General features: G+C 40.9%; 1 protein-coding gene across 2 annotated transcripts in view; it reads left to right on the forward strand.

The window, feature by feature from the left end:
• ASCC3 (activating signal cointegrator 1 complex subunit 3) overlaps nucleotides 1–12,463 on the forward strand; it is an 824,578-nt gene that overhangs the window by 728,949 nt on the left and 83,166 nt on the right. For both annotated transcript variants that reach the window (XM_077289659.1, XM_077289660.1), the window contains exon 35: nucleotides 7,399–7,510. In XM_077289659.1, the coding sequence (XP_077145774.1) occupies nucleotides 7,399–7,510 (112 nt within the window). The remainder of the gene's footprint in view (nucleotides 1–7,398; nucleotides 7,511–12,463) is intronic.

A 12,463-nucleotide genomic window follows, 5' to 3' on the forward strand; every position in this document is an offset into this window, starting at 1 on the left:
GGTGTACTTCACAAAATAGATGGCATTATGAGAAAAAAAGATTATGTGGCAATACTGAAGCAAGATCTCAAGACATCAGCCAGGAAGTTAAAGCTTGGGCCGTGATGGGTCTTCTAAATGGACAATGACCAGAAGAGTACTGCCAAAATGGTAACAAAAGTGGCTTAAGGATAACAAAGTCAATGTTTTGGAGTGGCCATCACAAAGCCCTGATCTCAATCCTAGTGAAAATGTATGGGCAAAGGCTGAAAAGGCAGGTGCGAGCAAGGCGACCTACACACCTGGATCAGTTACACAAGTTTTGTCAGGAGGAATTGGCCCAAATTCCGATCAACTATTGTGTGAAGCTTTTAGAAGGATATCCCAGGCATTTGACCCAAGTCATTCAGTTTAAGGGCAATGGTACCAAATACTAATGAAATGTATGTGAACTTTTGACTTTGCAGTAAGTAATAAAAATGCCTTAGGCCATGTTCACACAATGCGTTTTTTACTGCGGAACCGCAGCGATTTTGCCGCTGCGGGTCCGCAGCTGTTTTCCATGCAGGGTACAGTACAATGTAACCCTATGGAAAACAGGAAACGCTGTGCACATGATGCTGAAATTCAATAAAAAAGCCGCGCTGAATAGCTGCGGTAAAAAAGAAGGACCATGTCACTTCTTTGTGCGGAACTGCAGCGGTTCTGCACCCATAGACCTCCATTGTGAGGTCAAACCCGCAGTAAAACTCGCAGATCAAAAATATATCTGCGGGTTTTATTGCGGTTATGGGTGGAGAAACCGCTGCAGCAGGAAGTGCGGGGAAGCGGGAGGAAGTTGGTGCGCGGAAGTGCGTGGGCGGAGTGTGTTCCTGTATCCCGAAGAGACATGGAGGCATACCGTTGCATGGGGATCGATGTCGGCCGTTTGATAGATTTGGTATGTATGTGTGTGTGTGTGTATGTGTGTGTGTCCCCATGCGACGCTAGTGCCACCATTGTGCTAAGTCGCCATATGGGACTACTACTCCCATCCGGTATTAGGATGGGAGAGTTGTCCCTGTGTCCGGCGACTTAGCACAGTTGTAAAGTTACACAAAACACACACAATACACATACATGACACACAGTACATACAACATATAACACAGAGTATATACTCACCAACAGCACACTGGTAGGCGAAGCCCTCGATCCCCTAGAAAAAATCCCAAAATAAAAAATCAAATTCATACTCCCTGTCCGCAGAATCCATAAAACGAGTGTCCCACGCCGATCGGCTGCTCTCCGGCGATACACTGCCAGGAGCGAAGCTCCTAGCAGTGTATCGCGTACTGTTCCGGAGTTCAATGGCTCCGGCATCTCGGTTAACGGCAGTACAGCTGCGTTGAACTTTCCCACGCAGCACTGCCGTTAAGCGAGAGTGCCGGGGTCAATGACCGCCGGCAAACTCGCTCGCGCATGCGCAGTGACACACCGACAGGAACTATGGCTCCTGTCAGTGTGTTGCTGCAGCCGTGGAGAGCAGACATATCTCTGGATGTGTCTGTTCTCCATGGAAGATCTTCGTGGGACCCTCGATGGATTTCTGCGGACAGGGCCAGGGAGTATGAATTTGTTTTTTTATTTTGCGTCTTTTTCAGGTCGAGGGTCTTCAGGACGGATTGAGCGTACAATAAAATATGGTCAAAAAGTGGGTGTCTTTATTTCATTAAAATATTTTTTTTCTAGTGTTTGTGGGTTTTTTTTAACCCTTTCATTGGATTAATAATGGATAGGCGTCTTATTGACGCCTCTCCATTATTAACCGGGCTTAATGCCACCTTACAATAGCAAGGTGACATTAACCCCTTATTACCCCATATCCCACCGCTACACGGGAGTGGGAAGAGAGGGGCTAAGTGCCGGAATTGGCGCATCTTTTTGATGCGCCTTTTCCAGGGCGGCTGCGTGCTTATATTTGTAGCCAGGGGGGGGCAAATATCCATGGCCCCTTTTTTAGTCTATGAATATAAGCCCACGGCTCTCTGCGTAGCCTTTCTGGCCTAAAAATATAGGGGGACCCCAACACTTTTTTTTTTCCGGGCCCCCTATTTTTTAGTGCCAGAAAGGCTACGCAGACAGCTGTGGGCTTATATTCATGGCCTGGGAAAAGCCAGGGGTATTTTAACCCCTTCCTGGGCCTCAAATATTGGCCCACTGCTGTCTGCCTAGCCTTTCTGGCCTAAAAATATAGGGGGACCCCAACACTTTTTTTTTTCGGGGCCCTCTATATTTTAGTGCCAGAAAGGCTATGCAGACAGCTGTGGGTTAATATTCATAGCCTGGGAACAGCCATGTGTATTTTAACCCCTTCCCAGGCCACAAATAATGGCCCACGGCTGTCTGCCTAGCCTTTCTGGCCTAAAAATATAGGGGGACCCTACATATTTTTTTTTTTCGGGGGTCCCCATATATTATAGTAACCCTTTCATAGGATTAATAATGGATAGGCGTCTTATTGACGCCTCTCCATTATTAACCGGGCTTAATGCCACCTTACAATAGCAACCCTATCATCCGCGGGCTGTGATCTGGCCTACGCTCAGCACTCTGCAGAGCGCTGTCATTACAAACACGTCCACTCATTTTGGTGTGTTAAGTTCCAAAATGGAGGATGGAAGAAGAAAAGGGTTGGACAAAGAAATGACATCATTTTTTTTTTTTTTTTTTTCCCCCACTGCAGTAAGCTTTATTTGTGTCAAACACAGACAATCTGCAGAGAAAACTGCATAAAAAAACGCACTAAAAACCGCATCAAAAAACGCATCAAAAAACGCACCAAAAACGCACCTGCGTTTTCTGCCAAGAGCTGCGGTTTTTAGTGCAGAAAAAACAGCAGGGAAATCAGGAACGTGTGAACATGGCCTTAAACATTCTCTCTCATTATTCTGGCATTTGGCAAATATTAATAATTATGGTAATCTCAATTGACCTAAAACGGGAAAGATTTATTCTGATTTCATGTCAGATATTGAGAAAAACACGCAGATGTGTCTTTTTATATAGTGTATGTAAACTTCTGGTTTGAACTCTACCCTAAAAGATACATGTAAGAACATTTGGCCGCAACTGGAATTATTTGTGCTGCTCTTAATGATAATGGCCCTATAGTAAAATGCAACAAAAGTATTAGGCATAGGCCTGTTAAATAGTTGTCACATCTTTCCCTGTCTGTGTGCATGCAGGGCAAATCTATGTCGGCTATGGGCTGTTGGTTATTTGCAGTTTACTTTCTGGCGAAAATTGTATTGAATGTGACTGGCCATATCGGCTTATATCCCCTCTGCAACGTCATTAAAGTGGCATGGAAACGAGTTACATTTACATTTTTTTTCTGCAAAAGAGATGTATTTTATGCTTCATCGGTCCGTAAGTCAACGGCTTCTGTCATGCAGTATGAATAGCGCATAATGTAATGGCTTCCAGAGCCTTATGCCTTACTCACCCTTCAGTTTTTATGGTCCGTGTTTCATCAGTATTTGTAAGCCAAAATCAGAAGTGGAACCTGCAGAGAAAATCTATCATTGATGGATTCACATCTGCACTGTGTTTTATAGCCACTGGAGGATTGTGCTGGGGGAGGAAGGCTGTTTTCAGTGGACAGCTTTCATTCTTAGTGTGTGTTAAGAGAACCTGTCATCGATGTAAAGTCCCTGTAATGTTGATTATGTCCATTCCTTTGTTTTAGAAGTCTGTGTCTCCATTTTATAGAAATCCATCTGAAAGTGTTATGCAGATGGACATACTGCACCATCAGTAAGCTGTACTTACAGCTTTCTGGCCTCTACCTCTTCCCTCGCCCGCTGCTGGCCTCCGGTCATCGACTGAAAGGTCAGTCTTCTCTGTGACATGCACCTTCACTCAAGATGTCATTCAAGTGCCTTCATTCCTGTTCTGTGCTTGTGTGTTGATGGTCGTTCTTTGAGATCTCAGGTGGGGTGGCAAGTCACCAAGAAGATTGACCTGTCAATCACAGACAGGAGGCCGGCAATAGACAAGGAAAGCAGGAGAGAAGCCTGGGAGCTGTAAGTGCAGGGCCAAGCCTACGGCACTTGTGGCTCATTTTCATAGAAATCCACTGGCAATGGAGGCATAGACTTATAAAACAAAGGTATGGACTTAATAACATTACAGGGACTTTACATGGATGGATTAGTTTGGGCTCTATAAGCCTGCTGCCAAGTTCCCTTCAATACTGCCCTGTATGACCTCTCAGCTTCGGTAATGTCAATGCTTCCCTGTATTCTCAATGTGGTTGATGATGCAGATAATGGTTGCTGTATGTCCACCGTAAAACATAACAAATACTGATAAAATTGTGACCAAAAAGTGAACGGGAATAAGGCATCACAATCACCATACTGCACTGCGCTGGTGTAATAATAGATGGTAAAACAAAGTGTTAATTACAATGCATGAAAAATCGTATTTGTTCTCCCCGGATGGTGTCACGTGACTTTACTTAGTTTTTAAAAGCTTTATTAAAAAAAATACTATTCTGTAAATTTGTGTCGATGCGTTTTGTGGTCATAGGCTACAACAGAGTGTTGTTTTGCCATGTGACATCTCCATACGCACTGGTTTAATGGGATGCATTAGAGAAGTCTCATTCTTATTCACGGATCTTCGAAATTATTTATTTATTTAATGTGGTCTTTGGCATCAATCTTTAATTTACATTTTCTCCGTACTCCGCTTCGGTTTTACAGATATTCTTCCTACATCAATTTAGACCACGTAAAATAGCTGACATGTTTGCTACTTGATGGAATAATAGAGGCAACAAATCATTAGATTTTTCTGGACAGCTTAGATCTATTGTGTTAGTCTTTCCAACAGTGCGTTCACTATTCAGGATGTGGTATTAGTTTCCATGTCTTTCCATTTTTGCATATTAGTTGTGTCTAGAATATTTCTCAGGATCCTATTTATTCATGTCAAACCACTGAATTTAGGTTGCCACCGTAGCACCACTTTTGGCTCTATCAAAAACATCCCTTTGCACATCGAGTGAAATCTCTCACTGATTTTTCAGGTATCAGGGAGAACATAAACAATTATCTTTAAGTGCTAACCTACCATTTCTTAAATTTATCCAGTCAATTGTTATCACTTGAGTAAGGTATAGGCGCATAAGCCACAATTTTTTATGTGCATTATTTTAAAATAATTTTTTTGTCTTTTCTTTCTTTGATTAATTTTGCACAAACTCAAAGATTCTTTTTTTAAATTATTTTTAGGGTTAACAGTCTCCTGATCCTTAAAATGTTGCATATTAGTCTTCAAATAAATGTTGGAAAAGTGCCAAAATGAAAAGAATTTCTTTTTTTGATGCATCACAAAACATAAGGAGACCACAACATTTCGTCCTTGATAAACAGTACATTTTTGACACCAGCAAACAGATAATTGGGGTAAAAACATGTATTTTGTGATGTATCAATAAAGAATAAGTTCCTTTTTTCTAGTTTGGATGCTGTTGCCGCTTTTTCATTTCTTTGATTTTGTCAAGGACTAGGGATCGTCCCCATTTTTTGGCCGTACCTGAATACCTTTTCTTCCCACAACTCTGTACTTATGGTAGGTGCTATCCTAATTTGCCCTTTTTGTGACAAATTTAGTCTTCAAGTGCAATTTTTTAACATTATGAATTAGATGAAAAATATGTGAGCCTGGCTCACCACACCCACAGTGATGAACACAACAGAAAACCGGCAGAAAACCGGCAAAGAGATCAAAAAGGGCTCAAGAAGAGATCATCTATTAGGCAAAAAAGGACATCACTCCAAAAATGGTGCAAATTTAATGATTAATCTGATCCATACCATATAAATAGAATATTTTATAAATGCTGTAAATTATGGCTGCCAACGCATCTTATGTGGCTAAAATAGAAAGAAATGTCACTGAACTGTAAAGTCATGCAAACAGGATATGAAACTAATTTATTATACCATGAATACCATGATCATTTGGGAAAAGCTGAAAATGCAGGGCGGGGGGAGGTTAGTGAAAGGAGGTTGTCCTCCACACCCCCAAAATTATACTTAAAGGGAACCTGTCACCTGAATTTGGCGGGACCGGTTTTGGGTCATATGGGCGGGGTTTTCGGGTGTTTGATTCACCCTTTCCTTACCCGCTGGCTGCATGCTGGCTGCAATATTGGATTGAAGTTCATTCTCTGTCCTCCGGAGTACACGCCAGCGCAAGGCAACTGCCCTATGCCAGAAGTGGTTAAATCGTGACATCACCGTTCACCAGCAACAGGATCGTGGAGGCCTGCGACTGATTGTAGCTGTCAGGTGACTTGAATAGCGCGTCATAGTTTGTGTGATGATGCGCTGTTCAAGTCACCTGACCGCTGCAGCCTATCACAGGCCTCAGCGATCCTTTTGCTGGTGAACGGTGATGTCACGATTTAACCACTTCCGGCATAGGACTTGAATTAACATCCTGGGAAGGTGTCCATATTTATTGAGGGGTCACAGGAGCTAAGATTCTTTCAGAGGCAGTAGGTGCCAGAGGGGCCACACTTTGAATTTTGCCGAGGGCCACAATTTATGTAAAACCAGCCATGCCTATACATGTTAGCAGATGATAGCTACCAATCTATCTAGTTGTATTGTGGTGACATGATATGCTAAAATGTCATTTAAGTCGTGGTCTGAGCATGGCTTTTGATTTGGAGATTCTGTGCTGAAATTAATTTTCTGTATTTTTACAAGTTGCTTCCATTTTCTCCTCTTCCATATTTTCTGGTATTTCCCCCTCCCGTGGAATACTAATAGAAGTTTGCCTGTCTCGCCCATGTGCTGGATGCTGTTAGTATGAAACTGCCTTTGACTTTCACACCTCTCAAGGGACGAGTAATTGTTGTGTTCAAACAGCCTGTAATTGTGATCCCGCTGGCTTTCTCAGTACGCTTCTGGCTATTAGAGTCGTTAAACAACTCGGCACCTGTTAACGGCATTGTAAATATTCAGCCCCGCTTGTATGCTGCTTGAGACCAATATCAGAGCCCAGCTTTATAAATTACCGCTCCTGACAAGTCAATTATTGTAAAACTGGGTTTCATTGTGGATTAAATGAAATAACATGCTGATAAAAATGGCAGGCTGTCTGTTTACAGCAAGGAAGTAGTAATGACCGGATGATTCAAGGCAGTTAGCATGATCCGGCATTGTGTCAATTCTCCAGCCGTAATTAAACGCTATTGTTCTTACAATTTTACAACGTGGAGTCAATTTTTTATTATTTTTTTGTGTGTTTTTGTTGTTTTGTTTTTATGCACTATGGGACATTAATGTGTAAAAGTGAATTTACAGGCTTGGAACGTTACTGCCATTGGCTGACTGTTATTTTTTTTTTGTATTCTAGCTACTACAATTTGGAGGATGTTGGACATGAATCAATGAATAAATTCCTTTCAAATCTCGTGGAGAAATCACTCATTGACCTGGAATATTCATACTGCATGAAGATTGCGGAGGTGAGGAGCGCTACATACTCATCAGTACTGGCTACATCCATTGTTCTTTTTGCCTTCATACAGGGATTTTTAAAATGTGCCGGTTATGAGTGACTTAAGGACAAGGCAATCTCCAAAGAAAATAAAACAATAACGTGTTAATATCAATAATCAGAGTTTAATATACAGAGAATAACAGGATTTATAAAAGTGCATTTACGTTTGCTTCGTGATGACCAGCCAACATAAGCAGGCTGACAATCAAACTAGCAAAATTCAGGTTTGTCAGGTTCAGTGATCTTTTGGCTTGGTTAAAAGAACATCATTCTCGGCAGCACGTGGTCCTGTGTAAATAGAACCTGTGCTGTCTAGAACAATGACAGCCTGTGCACACTGATCAATCTATTGCTGATCAGTCTGTGCACATCTGGAGCGCAGTCTGCCTGTGCACAAAGGCTATTAAACAGCCGTCATTCGGCAAACATTTTGCGGATTGGTGGTGGTCCTTTATTGCCATGGGTCGACTGATGAAAGCTACTGCTGCAAATCCAAAGCCACTCACATGATACAATCTATAAAACTACTCATGTGTTTCAGATGTTATACAGGGATTTGAATAACATGGCTGCTTTCTCACAAAGAGCGCCACGCCTATCCATTGGCTGTATCTGGTATTGAGACTAAGCTCCATTATAACTGAATACCTGACCTGCAATGCACCACACAACATCTGAAATGGTATGGCACTGGTTTTTTGAGGAATGCATTTTTCTAGTTAATCCAGCTCTGCTTCTATGCGTGTTGTGCATTAAAACTAGTGTAATGTGTTTATAGATTTGTGGGATCATGCTTAAAGCCTCAACTCGAAATCTGGAGTTGTCTGATTTGCCTGGCAGAGAAATTTGCCAGTGATGGGGCATTTGCAGCAACATTGTGCTTGCGGCCTCGCTTCCACCATTACCACTGACTGCTTCACACGCGCTATTGTAATCCTGGTTAGGCTCCACTCACATCTTGTTTGGGGTATATGTCAGACGTGTAGACTGATGTATACAGTCACATAGTGGCCTACTGTTTAGGAACAATAGGCCACATTTTATTATGCATGAAATAATACTGCAGAAGGCACTACTTTGTGTTCTGTCAGGTGAGAAGGGGCTTAACGGCTATGTGCAGCCCAAAAGTGCTCCCGGTGTATCTACCACATAACGTTATTTAGTAAAAAAGATGTCCAGTACTAAAAAAATCTACCAATCTTGTGTCACCATTCATGGTTCTGTGGACATTGGAGTATTGGACACTTTCTATACACATCTGCTCTTACTAACTTTTGCAGTCATCTGACGTGTGGAGTTTTTATGATTAGTTTTTTTAAATATTTTCAGAGATTGTGCACAGGAAATTCTCCTCAAAATAGTAATTAGTAAAAACCTTAATTAAAAAAATAAATTCCCCAAATGCCTAAAAGTGGGTGGTGCAAGTCCTTAGGATGAGAGAATAGATTGGACTAGAAAACACAATAACGCCTCTTTCCGATGTTAGTGTGTCCGGTACATGTGGTGACTGTTTTCACATGTTCCGGAAACACTTACATACGTAGTCTGTGCACATATCAATGTGTTTCAAGGGACCGTGTATCCGTGGGCAAAACAATCTGACATGTCCGGTTTTTTACCAGCAACACGAGCCCCAAAATGTCCCGCACACGTTCGCATGGATGACACACAGTGATGGTATCTGTCTGACCCGTACTGGCGCCTGAGAATCAGCGGTGCAGTTAGTGCTGTGCCCCGGCGCTGGGTGCTGAAGACTGCTCACATCAGGGGAGAATGATGAGAGTTATATTCAACTGATAACAGCAACAGCAGTCAGCAGCTGATGGGACTAGTACTTCCATCAGTCTACACTTGCTGTCCCTAATACCAGTGTCTATATATTAAATAAAGACACGGCAAGTATAAAGTCCTATATTTGAAATAAAATAAAACACACTTTTCCATTTTATTTAAAATAACAAACACAGTTATACTCACCTAATGTCCATTCCATTGAATCCCTTGTTTTTTTTAATTATTTAAATAATTTAAAAACACAGTGTTGGGACCCATCGATTCTTGATAACCAGCGCTGCTGAAGCTGACAGCTGAGGGTTGCAGCCCCCAGCTGTGAGTTTTACCTGGCAGGTTATAGAAAATGCAGGGGAACCCACAACGTTTTTTTTTTATTTATTTATAGCTCAGGCGGCAGCTGATTATTACCCCCATCAGCGGCACCTGCTCTCGCTGGTATTGGCAGCAGCAGGTGTAGGCTGATGGGAGTAATAGTCGCTGTTATCAGTTGAATATAATGCTTATTATTCTCCCCTTCTCGTGCTGATCACCAGCAGAGCACGGGAGAATGATGAGAGCTGTCTACATATGGTACTGATACGGCACACGGTTGTCACGTGTGCCGCAAGTGTTATACACACGGACACTGACACCTCTAGTACCGGCTTTTCGGTACTGGAAATATCAGGACGTGTGAAACCGGCCAAAGGGAAATTTATGGATAGTGACATTCGGGGCCCCGTATAACACAGATCCATTACAGCAAATAGTATGAGATTTGTCAACATAGCCTTGCGTAACGCCTAATGGACAGCAGTCTATTACCAATCATGCGAAAATTTCACGTTGTATCATAGGCGATGGCGATAAAATTCTTCCTCTAAAACAGATTGACATTGTGTGCTTTAATTGTAGATTTATTGTTATACAGTAATGACTATTGTCATCATCACTCTGTTGCTTTTTGCAAGTTTTTTTTATTAAAGATGAGAATTTTTTCTTCCCAATAGTATAAATTGCTGCAGTCTTTTTTTTATATATATTAATGTGGTGAGGAAGTCATAGTTGTTATGTGCAATGCATTCCATTTATTTCTGTTTTTGAAGCTGAATAATTTCTTTTCTATTTTTTTATTTTTCTTATATTATTTTGTAAAACTTCTTTTTCTACCAAAACATTTGAAGGCTAGTGGATGTATGTGCAGTGACAGACATATGTGGTAGTCCGTGCCTAATTAGGAGCGTTTGAAGACACGGTACTATACATTAAGAGGGATGTTAGCAGCAAAGAGAGACATATTGGGGAGCTTGATATGTCTCTGAGGTACAAATTAAAGTTAGGAAATTTGTGCAGCAAAATACGAAGCCAACAAAGGCGTTAAACTGTGATGTAGCACAAGGCAGCTGTGCATGGGAAAGCAGTGCGAAACTTAAAATGATTCTGACTTTATAGAAGGTTTCAAAACCACAAGAAAGTTTAATATACGGTACTGTCATATTGAACATTTAAGCACAATGTCATCCAAAACCCGTATTACTTGATTCCTGTTTTCATGTCGATTGGAGTACCAAAAAATGGCAACACTGGTATTCCCTAAAGCACTGTTGTCTCCTAGCTTTGGCCACCCATGCCTACGCCCATTAGATCAAGGTTGGACAAACTTCGCACTTTCAGTGTGATAAATGATTTTTGTGGGAATAACCCAACAGATCCCAGGACAAAGGTCAGACATGTTGGACTGCAGCATACCCTCTTCTGTTTTCCATCAGAGGTGGCCAGCCTAAGGATATGGACTTCCACAAGCATGAAAATCTCCCCCCTCCCCAGGCTAAGACAAAATTTGGCAGTGGTTAGAAATCTTCTTGTTGCCAAATTTCAGGACCAAAAATGGTCTTTGAGGGCATTTATGCATTAAGAGATGTTGCTGCATTTTTATGATTTGGGAATGCATTATGTTCAGTTTTAGGCCTCCTTCACAAGTCCATATAAAACACATACAGTGGGGAAAAAAGTAATTAGTCAGCCACCAATTGTGCACTTTCTCCCACTTAAAAAGATGAGAGAGGCCTGTAAATGACATAATAGGTAGACCACAATTATGAGAGTCAAAACGAGAAAACAAATCCAGAAAATCACCTTGTCTGATCTTGCAAGATTTATTTTGTAAATTATGGTGGAAAATAAGTATTTAGTCATTAACAAAAGTTAATCTCAATATTTTGTTATATATCCCTTGTTGGCAAAGACAGAGGTCAAACGTTTTCTGTAAGTCTTCACTTGGTGCCTGTCATCGATTCCAGCCAATTTTGCGTTCAAAAAGTCAAATGGTGCTCCCTCCCTTCTGAGCCCTGCAGTGCGCTCAAACAGTGGATTTCCCAAACATGTGGAGTATCGGTGTACTCAGGAGAAATTGCACAACACATTTTGTGGTCCATTTTCTCCTGTTACCCTTGTGAAAATTAAAAAGTTGTGGTCTAAACTAAATTTTTTTGTGAAAAAAGTAAAATGTTAATTTTTTTCCTTCCACTTTGCTTTAGTTCTCGTGAAGCACCTGAAGGGTTAATAAACTTCTTGAATGTTATTTTGAGCACCTTGAGGGGTGCATATTTTAGAATGGTGTCACTTTGGGGTATTTTCTATCATATAGACCCATCAAAGTCACTCAAAATATGATTTGTCCCTAAAAAATGGTTTTTCTAAATTTTGCTGGAAAAATGAGAAATCGCTGGTCAACTTTTTTTTAACCCTTTTAACTTTTTAACAAAAAAAAAATGTTTCAAAAATTGGGCACAAAGGGCCCAAAAATTAAAAGTTTGAAAATTGCTAAATTTTTCAAACTTTTGCCAGATTTCCATTTTTTCATAAATAATCGAAGAAAATTTACCACTTACATGAAGTACAATATGTCACGAAGAAACAATCTCAGAATTAGTGGGATACGTTGAAATGTTCCAGAGCTATAACCTCATAAAGTGACAGTGGTCAGAATTGTAAAAATTGGTTTGGTCATTAAGGTCAAAATTGGCTCGGTCACTAAAGGGTTAATTTTGTTTCCAAATTTTAAGCAGGTCTGTGCCTACAGATAAAAAACAAACTGCATAAATTATTAAATAGATCTTAGACCTGATAAGAATGATGTATTTAC

The sequence above is a fragment of the Ranitomeya variabilis genome, chromosome 2, assembly GCF_051348905.1.
Source record: "Ranitomeya variabilis isolate aRanVar5 chromosome 2, aRanVar5.hap1, whole genome shotgun sequence".
NCBI lineage: Eukaryota > Metazoa > Chordata > Amphibia > Anura > Dendrobatidae > Ranitomeya > Ranitomeya variabilis.